The sequence below is a fragment of the Heptranchias perlo genome, unplaced genomic scaffold (genome assembly GCF_035084215.1).
Source record: "Heptranchias perlo isolate sHepPer1 unplaced genomic scaffold, sHepPer1.hap1 HAP1_SCAFFOLD_262, whole genome shotgun sequence".
Taxonomy (NCBI): domain Eukaryota; kingdom Metazoa; phylum Chordata; class Chondrichthyes; order Hexanchiformes; family Hexanchidae; genus Heptranchias; species Heptranchias perlo.
This window is the reverse complement of record NW_027139274.1, coordinates 307,216-324,421: the sequence shown is the minus strand read 5'-3', so window position 1 is coordinate 324,421 and position 17,206 is coordinate 307,216. Positions and strand designations below refer to the sequence as shown.

The window sequence follows — 17,206 nt, the reverse complement described above, 5'->3', positions numbered from 1 at the left end:
CAGTGATCATAAGGTTTCTATTAGTTATGAAAAAGAACATTCGAGAGTAAAAATTGGAGGAGGGCCAATTTCAATAGATTGAGAACAGACCTGGCCCGGGTAAATTGGAATCAAAGATTGGCAGGCAAAACTGTAATGGAACAGTGGGCGGTCTTTAAAGAGGAGATGGTTCGGGTACAGTCTGGGCACATTTCCACGAGAGGGAGAGAATCATAGAATCATAGAAAATTTACAGCACAAAAGGAGGCCATTCAGCCCATCGTGTCCGCTCTGGCTGAAAATGAGCCACCCGGCCTTATCCCACTTTCCCGCACTTGGTCCGTAGCCCTGCGGGTCACGGATCTCCAGCTGCACATCCAGGTATTTTTTAAAAGAGTTGAGGGTTTCTGCCTCTCCCACCCTCTCAGGCAGTGAGTTCCAGACCCCCACCACCCTCTGGGGGAAAAAACTTCTCCTCAGCTCCCCTCTAATCCTTCTACCAATCACTTTAAATCTATGCCCCCTGGTTATTGACCTCTCCGCCAAGGGAAATATGTCCTTCCTATCCACTCTATCTGGGCCCCTCATAATTTTATACCTCAATTAAATCTCCCCTCAGCCTCCTCTGTTCCAAAGAAAACATCATCAGGAGACCTAACCCAAAGAAAACAACCCCAGCCTATCCAAACTTTCCTCAAAGCTAAAATTCTCCAGTCCTGGCAACATCCTCGTAAATCTCCTCTGTACCCTCTCTAGTGCATAGGAACATAGGAACAGGAGTAGGCCATTCAGCCCCTCGTGCCTGCTCCACCATTTGATAAGATCATGGCTGATCTGTGATCTAACTCCATATACCTGCCTTTGGCCCATATCCCTTAATATCTTTGATTGCCAAAAAGCTATCTATCTCAGATTTAAATTTAGCAATTGAGCTAGTATCAATTGCCATTTGCGGAAGAGAGTTCCAAACTTCTACCACCCTTTGTGTGCAGAAATGTTTTCTAATCTCACTCCTGAAGGGTCTGGCTCTAATTTTTAGACTGTGCCCCCTACTCCTAAAATCCCCAACCAGCGGAAATAGTTTCTCTCTATCCACCCTATCTGTTCCCCTTAATATCTTATAAACTTCAATCAGATCACCCCTTAACCTTCGAAACTCCAGAGAATACAACCCCAATTTGTGGAACCTCTCCTCGTAACTTAACCCTTGAAGTCCGGGTATCATTCTAGTAAACCTACGCTGCACTCCCTCCAAGGCCAATATGTCCTTCCGAAGGTGCGGTGCCCAGAACTGCTCACAGTACTCCAGGTGCGGTCTAACCAGGGTTTTGTATTGCTGCAGCATAACTTCTGCCCCCTTGTACTCCAGTCCTCCAGATATCAAGGCCAACATTCCATTAGCCTTATTGATTATTTTCTGCACCTGTTCATGACACTTCAATGAACTATGTACCTGAACCCCTAAGTCCCTTTGGACATCCACTGTGTTTAACTTTTTACCATTTAGAAAGTACCCTGTTCTATCCTTTTTTGATCCAAAGTGGATGACCTCACATTTGTCCACATTGAATTCCATTTGCCACAGTTTTGCCCATTCACCTAATCTATCAATATCCCTTTGTAATTTTATGTTTTCATCTGCACTGCTTACAATGCCACCAATCTTTGTGTCATCGGCGAACTTAGATATGAGATTTTCTATGCCTTCATCTAAGTCATTAATAAATATTGTGAATAATTGAGGCCCCAAGACAGATCCCTGCGGGACTCCACTAGTCACATCCTGCCAATGTGAGTACCTTCCCATTATCCCTACTCTGTCGCCTTTCGCTCAGCCAACCTCCTAACCAAGTCCGTACTTTTCCCTCGATTCCATGGGCTTCTATCTTAGCTAACAGTCTCTTATGTGGGACCTTATCAAATGCCTTCTGGAAGTCCATATAAATAACATTCATTGACATTCCCCTGTCCACTACTTCAGCCACCTCTTCAAAAAATTCAATCAGGTTTGTCAGGCACGACCTACCTTTCACAAATCCATGCTGGCTCTCTCTGATTAACTGAAAATTCTCGAGGTGTTCAGTCACCCTATCCTTAATTATAGACTCCAGCATTTTCCCCACAACAGATGTTAGGCTAACTGGTCTATAATTCCCAGGTTTCCCTCTCTCTCCTTTCTTAAAAAGCGGAGTGACATGTGCAATTTTCCAATCGAGAGGGACAGTTCCTGAATCTAGAGAACTTTGAAAGATTATTGTTAGGGCATCTGCAATGTGCTCACCTACTTCCTTTAAAACCCTGGGATGGAAACCATCTGGTCCTGGGGATTTGTCACTCTTTAGTGCTATTATTTTCTTCATTACTGTTGCTTTACTTATTTAATTTTATCAAATCCCTGTCCTCGATTCAATATAAGTTTTCTTGGGATTTCCGGCATGCTATCCTCTTTTTCTACAGTAAATACTGACGCAAAGTAATTGTTCAACATGTCCGCCATTTCCCCATTGTCAATGACAATATCCCCACTTTCAGTTTTTAAGGGGCCAACACTGCTCCTGACCACCCTCTTTTTCCAAATATAACTGTAAAAGTTCTTCGTATTGGTTTTGATATCCCTTGCAAGTTTCTTTTCATTCTCTCTTTTTGTAGCTCTTACTATCTATTTTGTGACCCTTTGTTGATCTTTGTATCTTTCCCATTCGCCAGGATCTGTGCCATTTTTTGCCTTTTTGTATGCCCTTTCCTTATGTCTTATACTGTCCCTTACCTCTTTAGTTGTCCATGGCTGTTTTTTGGCAAGTAGAGTTCTTGCCCCTCAGGTGTATAAACCGATTCTGTATCACGTTAAATGTTTCTTTAAACATTTCCCACTGATCAACAGTCGTTTTACCCATTAACAGATTTGCCCAGTTTACTGTGGACAGTCTCTGTCTCATCCCATTGAAGTCGGCCTTACCCAAGTCTAGAATCTTAGCAGCTGACTCACTTTTTTCCCTTTCAAACACTACATTGAACTTGATCATGTTATGATCACTATTGGATGGATGTTCACGCAGTTAAGCCGTTAACTAAATCTGGTTCATTACTCATTACTAAATCTGGTATGGCTTGCCCCCTTGTTGCCTCCAGGACATGCTGCTGTAGAAAACTATCCCGGACACACTCAAGAAATTCACTACCTTTCTAACAGTTGCTAGTCTGCTTTTCCCAATCTATGTGAAGGTTAAAGTCCCCCATTAAGACCACTATGCCTTTCTTACACGCTTGTCTAATCTCTGCATTTACAAAATCTAGCACTTCAGAGCTGCTGCCAGGGGTCCTGTACACAACTCCCACTATAGTCTTAGATCCTTTCCTATTTCTCAATTCAACCCATAAGGTCTCTGTTGGCTGCTTACCTCTCGTTATATCCCCCTTTATCATTGAAGTGATTTCATCTCTAATCATTAGGGCTACTCCTCCCCCTCTTCCATTTTCCCGATCTCTCCTGTGGACCTTATAACCCGGTATATTTAGTTCCCAATCCTGACCATCCTGCAGCCATGTCTCAGTAATAGCTGTCATGTCATACCCTCCAATTTGAATTTGAACCTGTAGTTCATTTAATTTATTCCTTATACTCCGTGCATTTGTATATAGAACTCTTAGTTGGGGCACACACCCTAGTCTGACCTTCAGCTTTGATGCTGGGTTAATCGCCTTACACCTTCTCATTTTCACTTTATCTGTAGTGTCTAAAGTACAGTTTCTTTCCGCTGCTCTACGCTTTTCCCTTTCACTTGTTCTTGAACAACTGTTTGTACTATTTGTATTGTAAATTTCCCCTGGGTCTTCCCCTCTCTTGCTGCTCTCAACTTTATTCCCTTCTGACTCCCCGCTCAGGTTCCCATCCCCCTGCCACTCTAGTTTAAACCTTCCCCAACAGCACTAGCAAACACCCCCGCGAGGACATTGGTCCCGGTCCTGCTCGGGTGTAACCTGTCCCGCTTGTACAGGTCCCACCTTCCCCAGAACCGGTCCCAATGTCCCAGGAATCTAAATCCCTCCCTCCTACACCATCCCTGCAGCCACGCATTCATCCTGTCTATTCTCCTGTTCCTATACTCACTGGCACGTGGCACTGGTGGTAATCCTGAGATCACTACCTTTGAAGTCCTGCTTTTTAATTTTCCATGGACTTTCAAAAGGCGTTTGATAAAGTGCCGCATGAGAGGCTTGTCAGCAAAATTGAACCCCGTGGAATAAGAGAAGCGGTGGGAATATGGATACAGAATTGATTAAGTGACAGGAAACAGAGAGTAGTTGTGAACAGTTGTTTTTCGGACTGGAGGGAGGTGTACAGTGGTGTTCCCCAGGGGTTAGTAGAAACATAGAAAAATTTACGGCACAAAAGGATGCCACACTGGCCTATAATTACTCGGTCTATCTCTTTTTCCCCTTTTAAACAACAATACAACATTATCAGTCCTCCAATCCTCCGGCACCACGCCTGTATCCAGTGAAGTTTGGAAATTGATGGTCAGAGCCTCCGCTATTTCCTCCCTTGCTTCTGTTAACAGCCTGGGATACATTTCATCCGGCCCTGGTGATTTATCCACTTTCAAAGATGCTAATCCCTCAATACTTCCTCTCTCACTATGTTTATCCCATCCAATATTTCACACTCCTCCTCCTGAACTACAATGTCTGCATCGCCCCCCTCTTTTGTGAAGGCAGACGCAAAGTATTCATTAAGAACCAGGTACTAGTGCCACTGCTTTTCTTGATATATATTAATGACTTGGACTCGGGTGTACAGGGCACAATTTCAAAATCTGCAGATAACTCAAAACTTGGAAGTGTAGTGAACAGTGAGGAGGATAGTGATAGACTTCAAGAGGATATAGACAGGCTGGTGGAATGGGCGGACACGTGGCAGATAAAATTTAACACAGAGAAGTACAAAGTGATACATTTTGGCAGGAAGTATGAGGAGAGGCAATATAAACGAAATGGTACAATTTTAAAGGGTGCAGGAACAGAGAGACCTGGAGGTATATGAGTTCTGATTAGGCAGTGATTCATTCCTTGTTCCTGTTCCTGTTCTGATTGGGTAGTAATTCAGTTCCTGTTCTTATTCTTGCTCTGATTGGGGGGGGATGATTCAGTTCCTGTTCCAGTTCCTGGTCTGATTGGGGGGTGATTCAGTTCCTGTTCCAGTTCCTGCTCTGATTGGGGGTGATTCAGTTCCTGTTCTTATTCCTGCTCTGATTGGGGGGGTGATTCAGTTCCTGTTCTTATTCCTGCTCTGATTGGGGGGTGATTCAGTTCCTGTTCCTGTTCCTGGTCTGATTGGGGGGTGATTCAGTTCCTGTTCCTGTTCCTGGTCTGATTGGGGGGTGATTCAGTTCCTGTTCCAGTTCCTGCTCTGATTGGGGGGTGATTCAGTTCCTGTTCTTATTCCTGCTCTGATTGGTGGGTGATTCAGTTCCTGTTCTTATTCCTGCTCTGATTGGGGGGTGATTCAGTTCCTGTTCTTATTCCTGCTCTGATTGGTGGGTGATTCATTTCTTGTTCCTGTTCCTGATTCAACCCTAACCCTTGATAGCTGCTTGTTCTGTTTGATTCCAGGGAAGAGTAGCTCTGTGAGATCTCAGCCTCCTCTCCCTGAACCCCCTGGCTCGTCAGATACGTTGAATCCCCGTACCAGCCAGCTCCTCGGTAAGTGGCACCAGCTGTGGCTCCTGGCATTAGACCGACAGTGCCGCCTCCAAGACAGACTCGGGAGACTTCGAGAGGTAAGAACATTCTGCGATCCACCCAGACCCAGACACATGGACCCAGGCACACATCACACACATAGACCACAGGACGTGCTTCATTTCCGAAGACAGAGAGTAAGGATAATGGTTATGTATTCGAATCGGAAGGAAGTGACTAGTGGTGAGCCACAAGGATCTGTGCTCGGGCCTCAACTATTCACTATATTTATAAATGACTTAGATAACACAAAAGGGAGCCATATATCCAAGTTTGCCGATGACATATAGATTGGTGGCATAGTAAGTAGTGTAGACGAGAACATAAAATTACAAAGAGACATCATTGATAGATTAAGTGAGTGGGCAAAACTGTGGCAGGTAAGTGTGAGGCATTCGATAAGGTGCCACATAAAAGGTTGCTATGCAAGATAAGGGCTCATGGGGTTGGGGTTAATATATTGGCATGGATTGGTTAACAGACAGAAAACAGAGAGTAGGGATAAACGGGTCATTCTCGGGTTGTCAGGCTGCAACTAGTGGGTGCCTCAAGGATCAGTGCTTGGGCCTCAGCTATTTACAATCTATATCAATGGCTTAGATGAAGGGACCGAGTGTAATGTATCCAAGTTTGCAGACGATCCAAAGGTAGGTGGGAAAGTAAGCTGTGAGGAGGACACAGAGTCTGTAAAGGGATATAGACAGGTTTGACGAGTGAGCAAAAAGGTGGTAGATGGAGTATAGGTTGAGAAAGTGGTTAAAAAAGTATACGGGATCCTGGGCTTTATAAATAGAGGCGTAGAGTACAAACATACGGAAGTCATGATGAACCTTTATAAAACACTGGTTCAGCGACAACTGGAGTATTGTGTCCAGTTCTGGGCACCGCACTTTAGGAAAGATGTGAAGGCCTTAGAGAGGGTGCAGAAGAGATTTACGAGAATGATTCCAGGGATGAGGGACTTTAGTTACGTGGATAGACTGGAGAAGCTGGGGTTGTTCTCCTTGGAACAGAGACGGTTGCGAGGAGATTTGATCGAGGTATTCAAAATCATGAAGGGTCCAGACAGAGTAGATAGAGAGAAACTGTTCCCATTGGTGGAAGGGTCAAGAACCAGAGGACACAGATTTAAGGTGATTGGCAAAAGAACCAAAGGTGACATGAGGAAAAACTTTTTTCCCCAGTGAGTGGTTATGATCTGGAATGCACTGCCCGAGGGGGTGGTGGAGGCAGATTCAATCATGGCCTTCAAAAGGGAACTAGATAAATACTTGAAAGGAAAAAATTTGCAGGGCTAAGGGGAAAGGGCGGGGGAGTGGGACTAGCTGGATTGCTCTTGCATCGAGTCGGAACGGACTCGATGGGCCGAATGGCTTCCTTCTGTGCTGTAACCTTTCTATGATTCTATGATTCTAGGAGCAGGAATAAGAAAATGATTGTCCTGGGAGATTTTAATTAATCGTTTACCGATTGGGACAGAAAAGGAGAAATGGGAATGGAATTCCTAAATTGTGTACAGAATTCCTTCATCAAGCAGCATGGCAGTCCAGCCTGGCGACTGGAGGAGGAGGGATTGGGGATTGGGGACAGGGACTGGGGACAGGGACTGGGGATTGGGGACAGGGATTGGGGACTGGGGATTGGGGACAGGGATTGGGGACAGGGACTGGGGATTGGGGACAGGGATTGGGGACTGGGGACAGGGACTGGGGATTGGGGACAGGGATTGGGGACAGGGACTGGGGATTGGGGACAGGGATTGGGGACTGGGGATTGGGGACAGGGACTGGGGATTGGGGACTGGGGATTGGGGACAGGGACTGGGGATTGGGGACTGGGGATTGGGGACTGGGGATTGGGGACTGGGGATTCGGGACAGGGACTGGGGATTGGGGACTGGGGATTGGGGATTGGGGATTGGGGACAGGGATTGGGGATTGGGGACTGGGGATTGGGGACTGGGGATTGGGGACTGGGGATTGGGGACTGGGGATTGGGGACAGGGACTGGGGACAGGGATTGGGGATTAGGGACTGGGGATTGGGGACAGGGACTGGGGATTGGGGACTGGGGATTGGGGACAGGGATTGGGGATTAGGGACTGGGGATTGGGGACAGGGACTGGGGATTGGGGACTGGGGATTGGGGACTGGGGATTGGGGACAGGGATTGGGGACTGGGGACTGGGGATTGGGGACAGGGACTGGGGATTGGGGACTGGGGATTGGGGACAGGGATTGGGGATTAGGGACTGGGGATTGGGGACAGGGACTGGGGATTGGGGACTGGGGATTGGGGACTGGGGATTGGGGACAGGGGATTGGGGACAGGGGATTGGGGACAGGGATTGGGGACTGGGGATTGGGGACAGGGATTGGGGACTGGGGATTGGGGACTGGGGATTGGGGACAGGGATTGGGGACAGGGATTGGGGACTGGGGATTGGGGACAGGGATTGGGGACAGGGATTGGGGACTGGGGATTGGGGACTGGGGATTGGGGACAGGGATTGGGGACAGGGATTGGGGACAGGGACTGGGGATTGGGGACTGGGGATTGGGGACTGGGGATTGGGGACTGGGGATTGGGGACAGGGATTGGGGACAGGGATTGGGGACAGGGACTGGGGATTGAGGACTGGGGATTGGGGACAGGGATTGGGGACTGGGGATTGGGGACAGGGACTGGGGATTGGGGACTGGGGATTGGGGACAGGGATTGGGGACTGGGGATTGGGGACTGGGGATTGGGGACAGGGATTGGGGACTGGGGATTGGGGACTGGGGATTGGGGACAGGGACTGGGGATTGGGAACTGGGCACTGGGGACAGGAGCTTGAGTAATATTTAATAGGAGAGCACCTAACGTATGATGAGCCTCCACAGTCAGCTCGTGTATTTGTGGATAACGTACCTGGCCAGAAGCGGCTCGTAGGCAAATCCCAGGAGGGGGGTCGGAGTGGATAATGTGGGGTGGGGACCGTACCCCAGTGAGAGTCAGTGTCTGTGGGACCCGTACCCCAGTGAGGGTCAGTGTCTGTGGGACCCGTACCCCAGTGAGGGTCAGTGTCTGTGGGACCCGTACCCCAGTGAGGGTCAGTGTCTGTGGGACCCGTACCCCAGTGAGGGTCAGTGTCTGTGGGACCCGTACCCCAGTGAGGGTCAGTGTCTGTGGGACCCGTACCCCAGTGAGAGTCGGTGTCTGTGGGACCCGTACCCCAGTGAGGGTCAGTGTCTGTGGGACCCGTACCCCAGTGAGAGTCGGTGTCTGTGGGACCCGTACCCCAGTGAGGGTCAGTGTCTGTGGGACCCGTACCCCAGTGAGAGTCGGTGTCTGTGGGACCCGTACCCCAGTGAGGGTCAGTGTCTGTGGGACCCGTACCCCAGTTAGGGTCAGTGTCTGTGGGACCCGTACCCCAGTGAGAGTCAGTGTCTGTGGAACCCGTACCCCAGTGAGAGTCAGTGTGTGTGCGACCCGTACCCCAGTGAGAGTCAGTGTCTGTGGAACCCGTACCCCAGTGAGAGTCAGTGTGTGTGCGACCCGTACCCCAGTGAGAGTCAATGTCTGTGGAACCCGTACCCCAGTGAGCGTCAGTGTCTGTGGGACCCGTACCCCAGTGAGAGTCAGTGTCTGTGGGACCCGTACCCCAGTGAGACTCAGTGTCTGTGGAACCCGTACCCCAGTGAGAGTCAGTGTGTGTGGGACCCGGACCCCAGTGAGAGTCAGTGTCTGTGGAACCCGTACCCCAGTGAGAGTCGGTGTCTGTGGGACCCGTACCCCAGTGAGAGTCAATGTCTGTGGAACCCATACCCCAGTGAGAGTCAGTGCCTATGGGACCCGTACCCCAGTGAGAGTCAGTGTCTGTGGAATCATAGAATCAGAGCAAATTTATGGCACAGAAGGAGGCCATTCGGCCCATCGTGTCCACGCCGGCTGAGAAACGAGCCCCCAGCCTAATCCCACTTTCCCGCACTTGGTCTGTAGCCCTGCGGGTCACGGCTCTTCAGGTGCACATCCAGGTATTTTTGAAATGAGTTGAGGGTTTCTGCCTCTCCCACCCTCTCAGGCAGTGAGTTCCAGACCCCCACCACCCTCTGGGGGAAATTTTTTTTCGTCATTTCCTCTCTAATCCTTCTACCAATCACTTTAAATCTATGCCCCCTGGTCACTGACCCCTCCGCTAAGGGAAATAGGTCCTTCCTATCCACTCTATCTGGGCCCCTCATAATTTTATACACCTCAATTAAATCTCCCCTCAGCCTCCTCTGTTCCAAGGAGAACAACCCCAGCCTATCCAATCTTTCCTCATAGCTAAAATTCTCCAGTCCTGGCAACATCCTCGTAAATCTCCTCTGTACCCTCTCCAGTGCAATTATATCCTTCCTGTAATGTGGTGACCAGAACTGTACACAGTACTCAAGCTGTGGCCTAACTAGTGTTTTATACAGTTCCAGCATAACATCACTGCTCTTATATTCTATGCCTCGGCTAATAAAGGAAAGTATTCCATATGCCTTCTTAACCACCTTATCTACCTGTCCTGCTACCTTCAGGGATCTGTGGACATGCACTCCAAGGTCCCTCACTTCCTCTACACCTCTCAGTATCCTCCCATTTATTGTGTATTCCCTTGCCTTGTTTGCCCTCCCCAAATGCATTACCTCACACTTATAGAATCATAGAAGTTACAACATGGAAACAGGCCCTTCGGCCCAACATGTCCATGTCGCCCAGTTTATACCACTAAGCTAGTCCCAATTGCCTGCACTTGGCCCATATCCCTCTATACCCATCTTACCCATGTAACTGTCCAAATGCTTTTTAAAAGACAAAATTGTACCCGCCTCTACTACTGCCTCTGGCAGCTCGTTCCAGACACTCACCACCCTTTGAGTGAAAAAATTGCCCCTCTGGACCCTTTTGTATCTCTCCCCTCTCACCTTAAATCTATGCCCCCTCGTTATAGACTCCCCTACCTTTGGGAAAAGATTTTGACTATCGACCTTATCTATGCCCCTCATTATTTTATAGACTTCTATAAGATCACCCCTTAACCTCCTACTCTCCAGGGAAAAAAGTCCCAGTCTGTCTAACCTCTCCCTGTAAGTCAAACCATCAAGTCCCGGTAGCATCCTTGTAAATCTTTTCTGCACTCTTTCTAGTTTAATAATATCCTTTCTATAATAGGGTGACCAGAACTGTACACAGTATTCCAAGTGTGGCCTTACTGATGTCTTGTACAACTTCAACAAGACATCCCAACTACTGTATTCAATGTTCTGACCAATGAAACCAAGCATGCCGAATGCCTTCTTCACCACCCTATCCACCTGTGACTCCACTTTCAAGGAGCTATGAACCTGTACTCCTAGATCTCTTTGTTCTATAACTCTCCCCAACGCCCTACCATTAACTTCTCCGGATTGAATTCCATTTGCCACTTTTCTGCCCATCTGACCAGTCCATTGATATCTTCCTGCAGTCTACAGCTTTCCTCCTCACTATCAACCACACGGCCTATCTGTGTGTCATCCGCAAATTTCTTAATCATGCCCCCTACATTTAAGTCCAAATCATTTATATATATCACAAAAAGCAAGGGACCGAGTACTGAGCCCTGCGGAACCCCACTGGAAACAGCCTTCCAGTCACAAAAACACCCGTCGACCATTACCCTTTGCTTCCTGCCACTGAGCCAATTTTGGATCCAATTTGCCACTTTCCCTTGGATCCCATGGGCTTTTACTTTTTTGACCAATCTGCCACTTGGGACCTTGTCAAAAGCCTTGTTAAAATCCATGTAGACTACATCAATTGCACTACCCTCATCGACCCTCCTTGTCACCTCCTCGAAAAATTCAATCAATTAGTCAGACACGACCTCCCCTGAACAAATCCGTGCTGACTGTCCTTGATTAGTCCCTGGGCCCGATATTACCAGGGCGGCGGGTTCGCGGCGGGGGGCCGATTGGGCGCGTGGGTAACGCGCCCGGTGAAATCAGTCTGCCCCGCGCGCAATCGCAGGCTGATTGGATCCATTTACCTGTTGTTCCGGGTTCCCCGCTGCTGAGCTGCGCGGCGGGCGGGCTGCACATGCACAGAAAGGTCTGTCAGCTGGAGGAGCTCTATTTAAAGGGGCAGTCCTCCACTGACTGATGCTGCAAGAAATTGGAAAAATTACAGCGTGGAGCAGCCCAGGGGGAAGGCTGCTCCCAGGTTTAATGATGCCTCACTCCAGGTATCATTGGATGGGGTGAGGAGGAGGGAGAGGACAGAGATCTTCCACCCGGCGGGTGGGAGGAAGCGGCCTGCCTCTGCCACCAGGAAGGCCTGGCTCGAGGTGGCAGAGGAGGTCACCTGCACCACCAACATATCGCCCACCTGCATACAGTGCAGGAGGTGCTCCAATGACCTAAGTAGGTCAGCCAAAGTGAGTACACTTACTCATTCCCCTACACTCCGTCTGCCACATCACCGCCCCCACCCCACATCTCCTTCTGCACTGCCAACACAACTCTATCACATCACCCCTCACACCCACTCAAACCTCATCCTCATCTTACCTGCACTTACTCACCTCGCCAGTACTCATCCCGCCACTACCACTCAACCCAATCCTCATACAATCTCATGGCTCTATCTCATACTCACCCTCTCGTGCATCTCTTTCACGGTCAGCCTCACTCAACCTGCCACTACCTGTGCTGCAGCCACAGGGCATGCATCACATATGTGCAGTAGGCAGCGTAAGGCAAACGTGTCGTGAGCATGAAGGGGATGCACAAGGGTGTTTGAGGGTTTGTCATGGTTTTTACTTATATTGAATTTCTGACCAACTCACATTACATATTATATTGGCACCACTACTGCCACGTCTTTGCGAATCTTGTCTGGTTTGTGCAATAATGCCTTTTCCTGAGGATCACAATGAAGACCCACACCTGATGCCACCCATTGTGTCACTGCAGTGTGGGTGTAGGTGTATTTGCAGGGCTCTTTTGTGCAGACGGCTGAGAGACGTCGGCGATGTCCCCGGTGGCACCCTGGAATGATGCGGAGGAGAAGTTGTTGAGGGCAGTGGTGACTTTGACAGCGACAGGTAAGAAGATGGTGCTCGGGCCAGCCGGGAGCAGCTCGGCATGAAGGAGGCTGCCGATGTCCACGACTACATGTCGAGTGACTCTGAGCCTCCGTGTGCACTGCTGCTCAGAGAGGTCCAGGAAGCTGAGCCTCGGTCTGTGGACCCTGTGGCGAGGGTAGTGCCCCCTGCGATGCATCTCTCTCTGCGGTTGCCCTCCCTCCTGCTGTGCAGATGGATGTGTCACAGCACTGTGTTGTGGGGCTCCACGTGTCAGAGGTGGACGGCGTGGATGGCGAGGCTGGTGATGCTGTTCGCCCTCCGAGGAGGTCATGACTGCAGCTACGGCGGCCCCCATCCGGAAGATGTACATCTGAGGGGGTCCGCAAGGTAGGTACATGTCCCTGGACACCGGGGTAAGTGTGCAAGTTGGTGAATTTTATTGTTAGGAGGAGGGTAGTGAAGGCCAAACTTTGTCCCAAGTGACAGAGTGGCCTCCTGCAATGAGTGAGGGTCTCCCCATCCCCCCACCTGTCAAATGGACCTTTGCAGCTGCCACAGGCTGATGGCTGCAACACGTCCATTTGAACTGGGAGTGTTTCCCCCAGTGTGGGAAACAGTCCCAGTTGTTTGTAAAATCCCAACCCTCCTAAAATTTCACGTTAATCAGGTCTGTAAACGACCTGAAATACCAAGATAAATACTTTAAGTGGCACCTCGTCGGCTTTAATTGCCTGCGGGAGTCCCACATGCGGGGGCTGCGCGCGTACGTCAGCACGTCAGTGGGGAACCTGGAAATGGGGTGGGTTGGAGCCGGGCTCCCGACCCGCCCCGGGAATCCCCGATATTCGTAGCCCCCCCGCCAGGAACGCACCCGATCGTGGGTGCTAAAATAGAACCCCATGCCTTTCTAAGTGACGGTTTATCCTGTCCCTCAGAATTGATTCCAATAATTTGCCCACCACCGAGGTTAGACTGACTGGCCTGTAATTACTCGGTCTATCCCTCACTCCCTTATTAAACAACGGTACAACGTTAGCAGTCCTCCAATCCTCCGGCACCACGCCTGTATCCAGTGAAGTTTGGAAAATGATGGTCAGAGTCTCCGCTATTTCCTCCCTGGCTTCTTTTAACAGCCTGGGATACATTTCATCCGGTCCTGGTGATTTATCTACTTTCAAAGATGCTAATCCCCTTAATACTTCCTCTCTCACTACGTTTATCCCATCCAATATTTCACACTCCTCCTCCTTAACTACAATCCCTGTATCATCCCTCTCCTTTGTGAAGACAGATGCAAAGTATTCATTAAGAACCAGACCCACATCTTCCACCTCCACACATAGTTTACCTTTTTGGTCTCTAATAGGCCTGACTCTTTCCTTAGTTATCCTCTTGCTCTTAATGTATTTATAAAACATCTTTGGGTTTTCTTTGATTTTTACCTGCTAATATTTTTTCATGCCCTCTCTCTGCTTTCCTAATTTCCTTTTTAATTTCACCCCTGCACTTTGTTTACTGCTCTAACCTTTCCGTAGTATTGAGTTCCTGGTGTCTATCGGAGGCTTACTTTCTCTGCCTTATCTTACCCTGTCTGCTCCTTGATATCCAGGGGGCTCTAGATTTGGCAGCCCCTCCCTTTTTCTTTGTGGGAACATGTTTACTCTGAACCCCTTGAATCTCCCCTTTGAATCTCTCCCACTGCTCTGACACTGATTTACCTTCAAGTAGCTGTTTCCAGTTTACTTTTGCTAAATCACTTTTCAGTTCAGTAAAATTGGCCTTTCCCCAATTGAAAACTTTAACTCCTGCTCTGTCTTTGTCCTTTTCCATAACTATGCTAAAACTAACTGAATTATGATCACCACCACCAAAATACTCTCCCACTGCTCCTCCTTCCACCTGCCCCTCTTCATTTCCTGGAACTAAATCCAGAACTGCCCCCCCTCTCGTTGGGCTTGCTATTTACTGGCTAAAAAAATTCTCCTGTATGCAATTTAAGACCCATATGCAAATTAAAACTCATACCCCAGTGAGAGTCAGTGTGTGTGGGACCCGTACCCCAGTGAGAGTCAGTGTCTGTGGGACCCATACCCCAGTGAGAGTCAGTGTTTGTGGAACCCGTACCCCAGTGAGAGTCGGTGTGTGTGGAACCCGTACCCCAGTGAGAGTCAGTGTCTGTGGTACCTGTACCCCAGTGAGAGTCAGTGTCTGTGGGACCCATACCCCAGTGAGAGTCAGTGTCTGTGGGACCCGTACCCCAGTGAGAGTCAGTGTTTGTGGAACCCGTACCCCAGTGAGAGTCAGTGTCTGTGGTACCTGTACCCCAGTGAGAGTCTGTGTCTGTGGGACCTGTACCCCAGTGAGAGTCTGTGTCTGTGGGACCCGTACCCCAGTGAGAGTCAGTGTGTGTGGGACCCGTACCCCAGTGAGAGTCAGTGTCTGTGGTACCTGTACCCCAGTGAGAGTCTGTGTCTGTGGGACCTGTACCCCAGTGAGAGTCTGTGTCTGTGGGACCTGTACCCCAGTGAGAGTCTGTGTCTGTGGGACCCGTACCCCAGTGAGAGTCAGTGTGTGTGGGACCCGTACCCCAGTGAGAGTCAGTGTGTGTGGGACCCGTACCCCAGTGAGAGTCAGTGTCTGTGGAACCTGTACCCCAGTGAGAGTCGGTTTGTGTGGGACCCGTATCCCAGGGAGAGTCAGTGTCTGTGGAACCCGTACCCCAGTGAGAGTCAGTGTCTGTGGGACCCGTACCCCAGTGAGAGTCAGTGCCTATGGGACTCGTACCCCAGTGAGAGTCAGTGCCTATGGGACCCGTACCCCAGTGAGAGTCAGTGTCTGTGGAATCATAGAATCAGAGCAAATTTACAGCACAGAAGGAGGCCATTCGGCCCATCGTGTCCGCGCCGGCTGAGAAACGAGCCCCCAGCCTAATCCCACTTTCCCGCACTTGGTCCGTTGCCCTGCAGGTCAAGGCTCTTCAGGTGCACATCCAGGTATTTTTGAAATGAGTTGAGGGTTTCTGCCTCTCCCACCCTCTCAGGCAGTGAGTTCCAGACCCCCACCACCCTCTGGGGGAAATTTTTTTTCGTCATTTCCTCTCTAATCCTTCTACCAATCACTTTAAATCTATGCCCCCTGGTCACTGACCCCTCCGCTAAGGGAAATAGGTCCTTCCTATCCACTCTGTCTAGTCCTGTCATAATTTTATACACCTCAATTTAATCTCCCCTCAGCCTCCTCTGTTCCAAAGAGAACAACCCCAGCCTATCCAATCTTTCCTCATAGCTAAAACTCTCCAGTCCTGGCAACATCCTCGTAAATCTCCTCTGCACCCTCTCTAGTGCAATTATATCCTTCCTGTAATGTGGTGACCAGAACTGTACACAGTACTCAAGCTGTGGCCGAACTAGTGTTTTATACAGTTCCAGCATAACCTCCCTGCTCTTATATTCTATGCCTCAGCTAATAAAGGAAAGTATCCCGTATGACTTCGTAACCACCTGATCTACCTGTCCTGCTACCTTCAGGGATCTGTGGACATGCTCTCCAAGGTCCCTCACTTCCTCTACACCTCTCAGTATCCTCCCATTTATTGTGTATTCCCTTGCCTTGTTTGCTCTCCCCAAATGCATTACCTCACACTTCTCTGGATTGAATTCCATTTGCCACTTTTCTGCCCACCTGACCAGTCCATTGATATCTTCCTGCAGTCTACAGCTTTCCTCCTCACTATCAACCACACGGCCTATCTTTGTGTCATCCGCAAATTTCTTAATCACGTCCCCTACGTTTAAGTCCAAATCGTTGATATATACCACAAAAAGCAAGGGACCGAGTACTGAGCCCTGCGGAACCCCACTGGAAACAGCCTTCCAGTCACAAAAACACCCGTCGACCATTACCCTTTGCTTCCTGCCACTGAGCCAATTTTGGATCCAATTTGCCACTTTCCCTTGGATCCCATGGGCTTTTACTTTTTTGACCAGTCTGCCATGTGGGACCTTGTCAAAAGCCTTGTTAAAATCCATGTAGACTACATCAATTGCACTACCCTCATCGACCCTCCTTGTCACCTCCTCGAAAAATTCAATCAATTAGTCAGACACGACCTCCCCTTAACAAATCCGTGCTGACTGTCCTTGATTAGTCCACGGGCCCGATATTACCAGGGCGGCGGGTTCGCGGCGGGGGGCCGATTGGGCGCGTGGGTAACGCGCCCGGTGAAATCAGTCTGCCCCGCGCGCAATCGCAGGCTGATTGGATCCACTTACCTGTTGTTCCGGGTTCCCCGCTGCTGAGCTGCGCGGCGGGCGGGCTGCACATGCGCAGAAAGGTCTGTCAGCTGGAGGAGCTCTATTTAAAGGGGCAGTCCTCCACTGACTGATGCTGCAAGAAATTGGAAAAATT

General features: G+C 49.4%; 1 protein-coding gene across 1 annotated transcript in view; it reads left to right on the top strand.

Moving 5' to 3' along the window:
- Positions 1–17,206, top strand: part of macf1b (microtubule actin crosslinking factor 1b) — a gene marked incomplete at its 5' end in the record, with an annotated part of 275,059 nt that overhangs the window by 122,396 nt on the left and 135,457 nt on the right. The window contains one exon of the mRNA XM_067978314.1: positions 5,590–5,756. Within this exon, the coding sequence (XP_067834415.1) occupies positions 5,590–5,756 (167 nt within the window). The remainder of the gene's footprint in view (positions 1–5,589; positions 5,757–17,206) is intronic.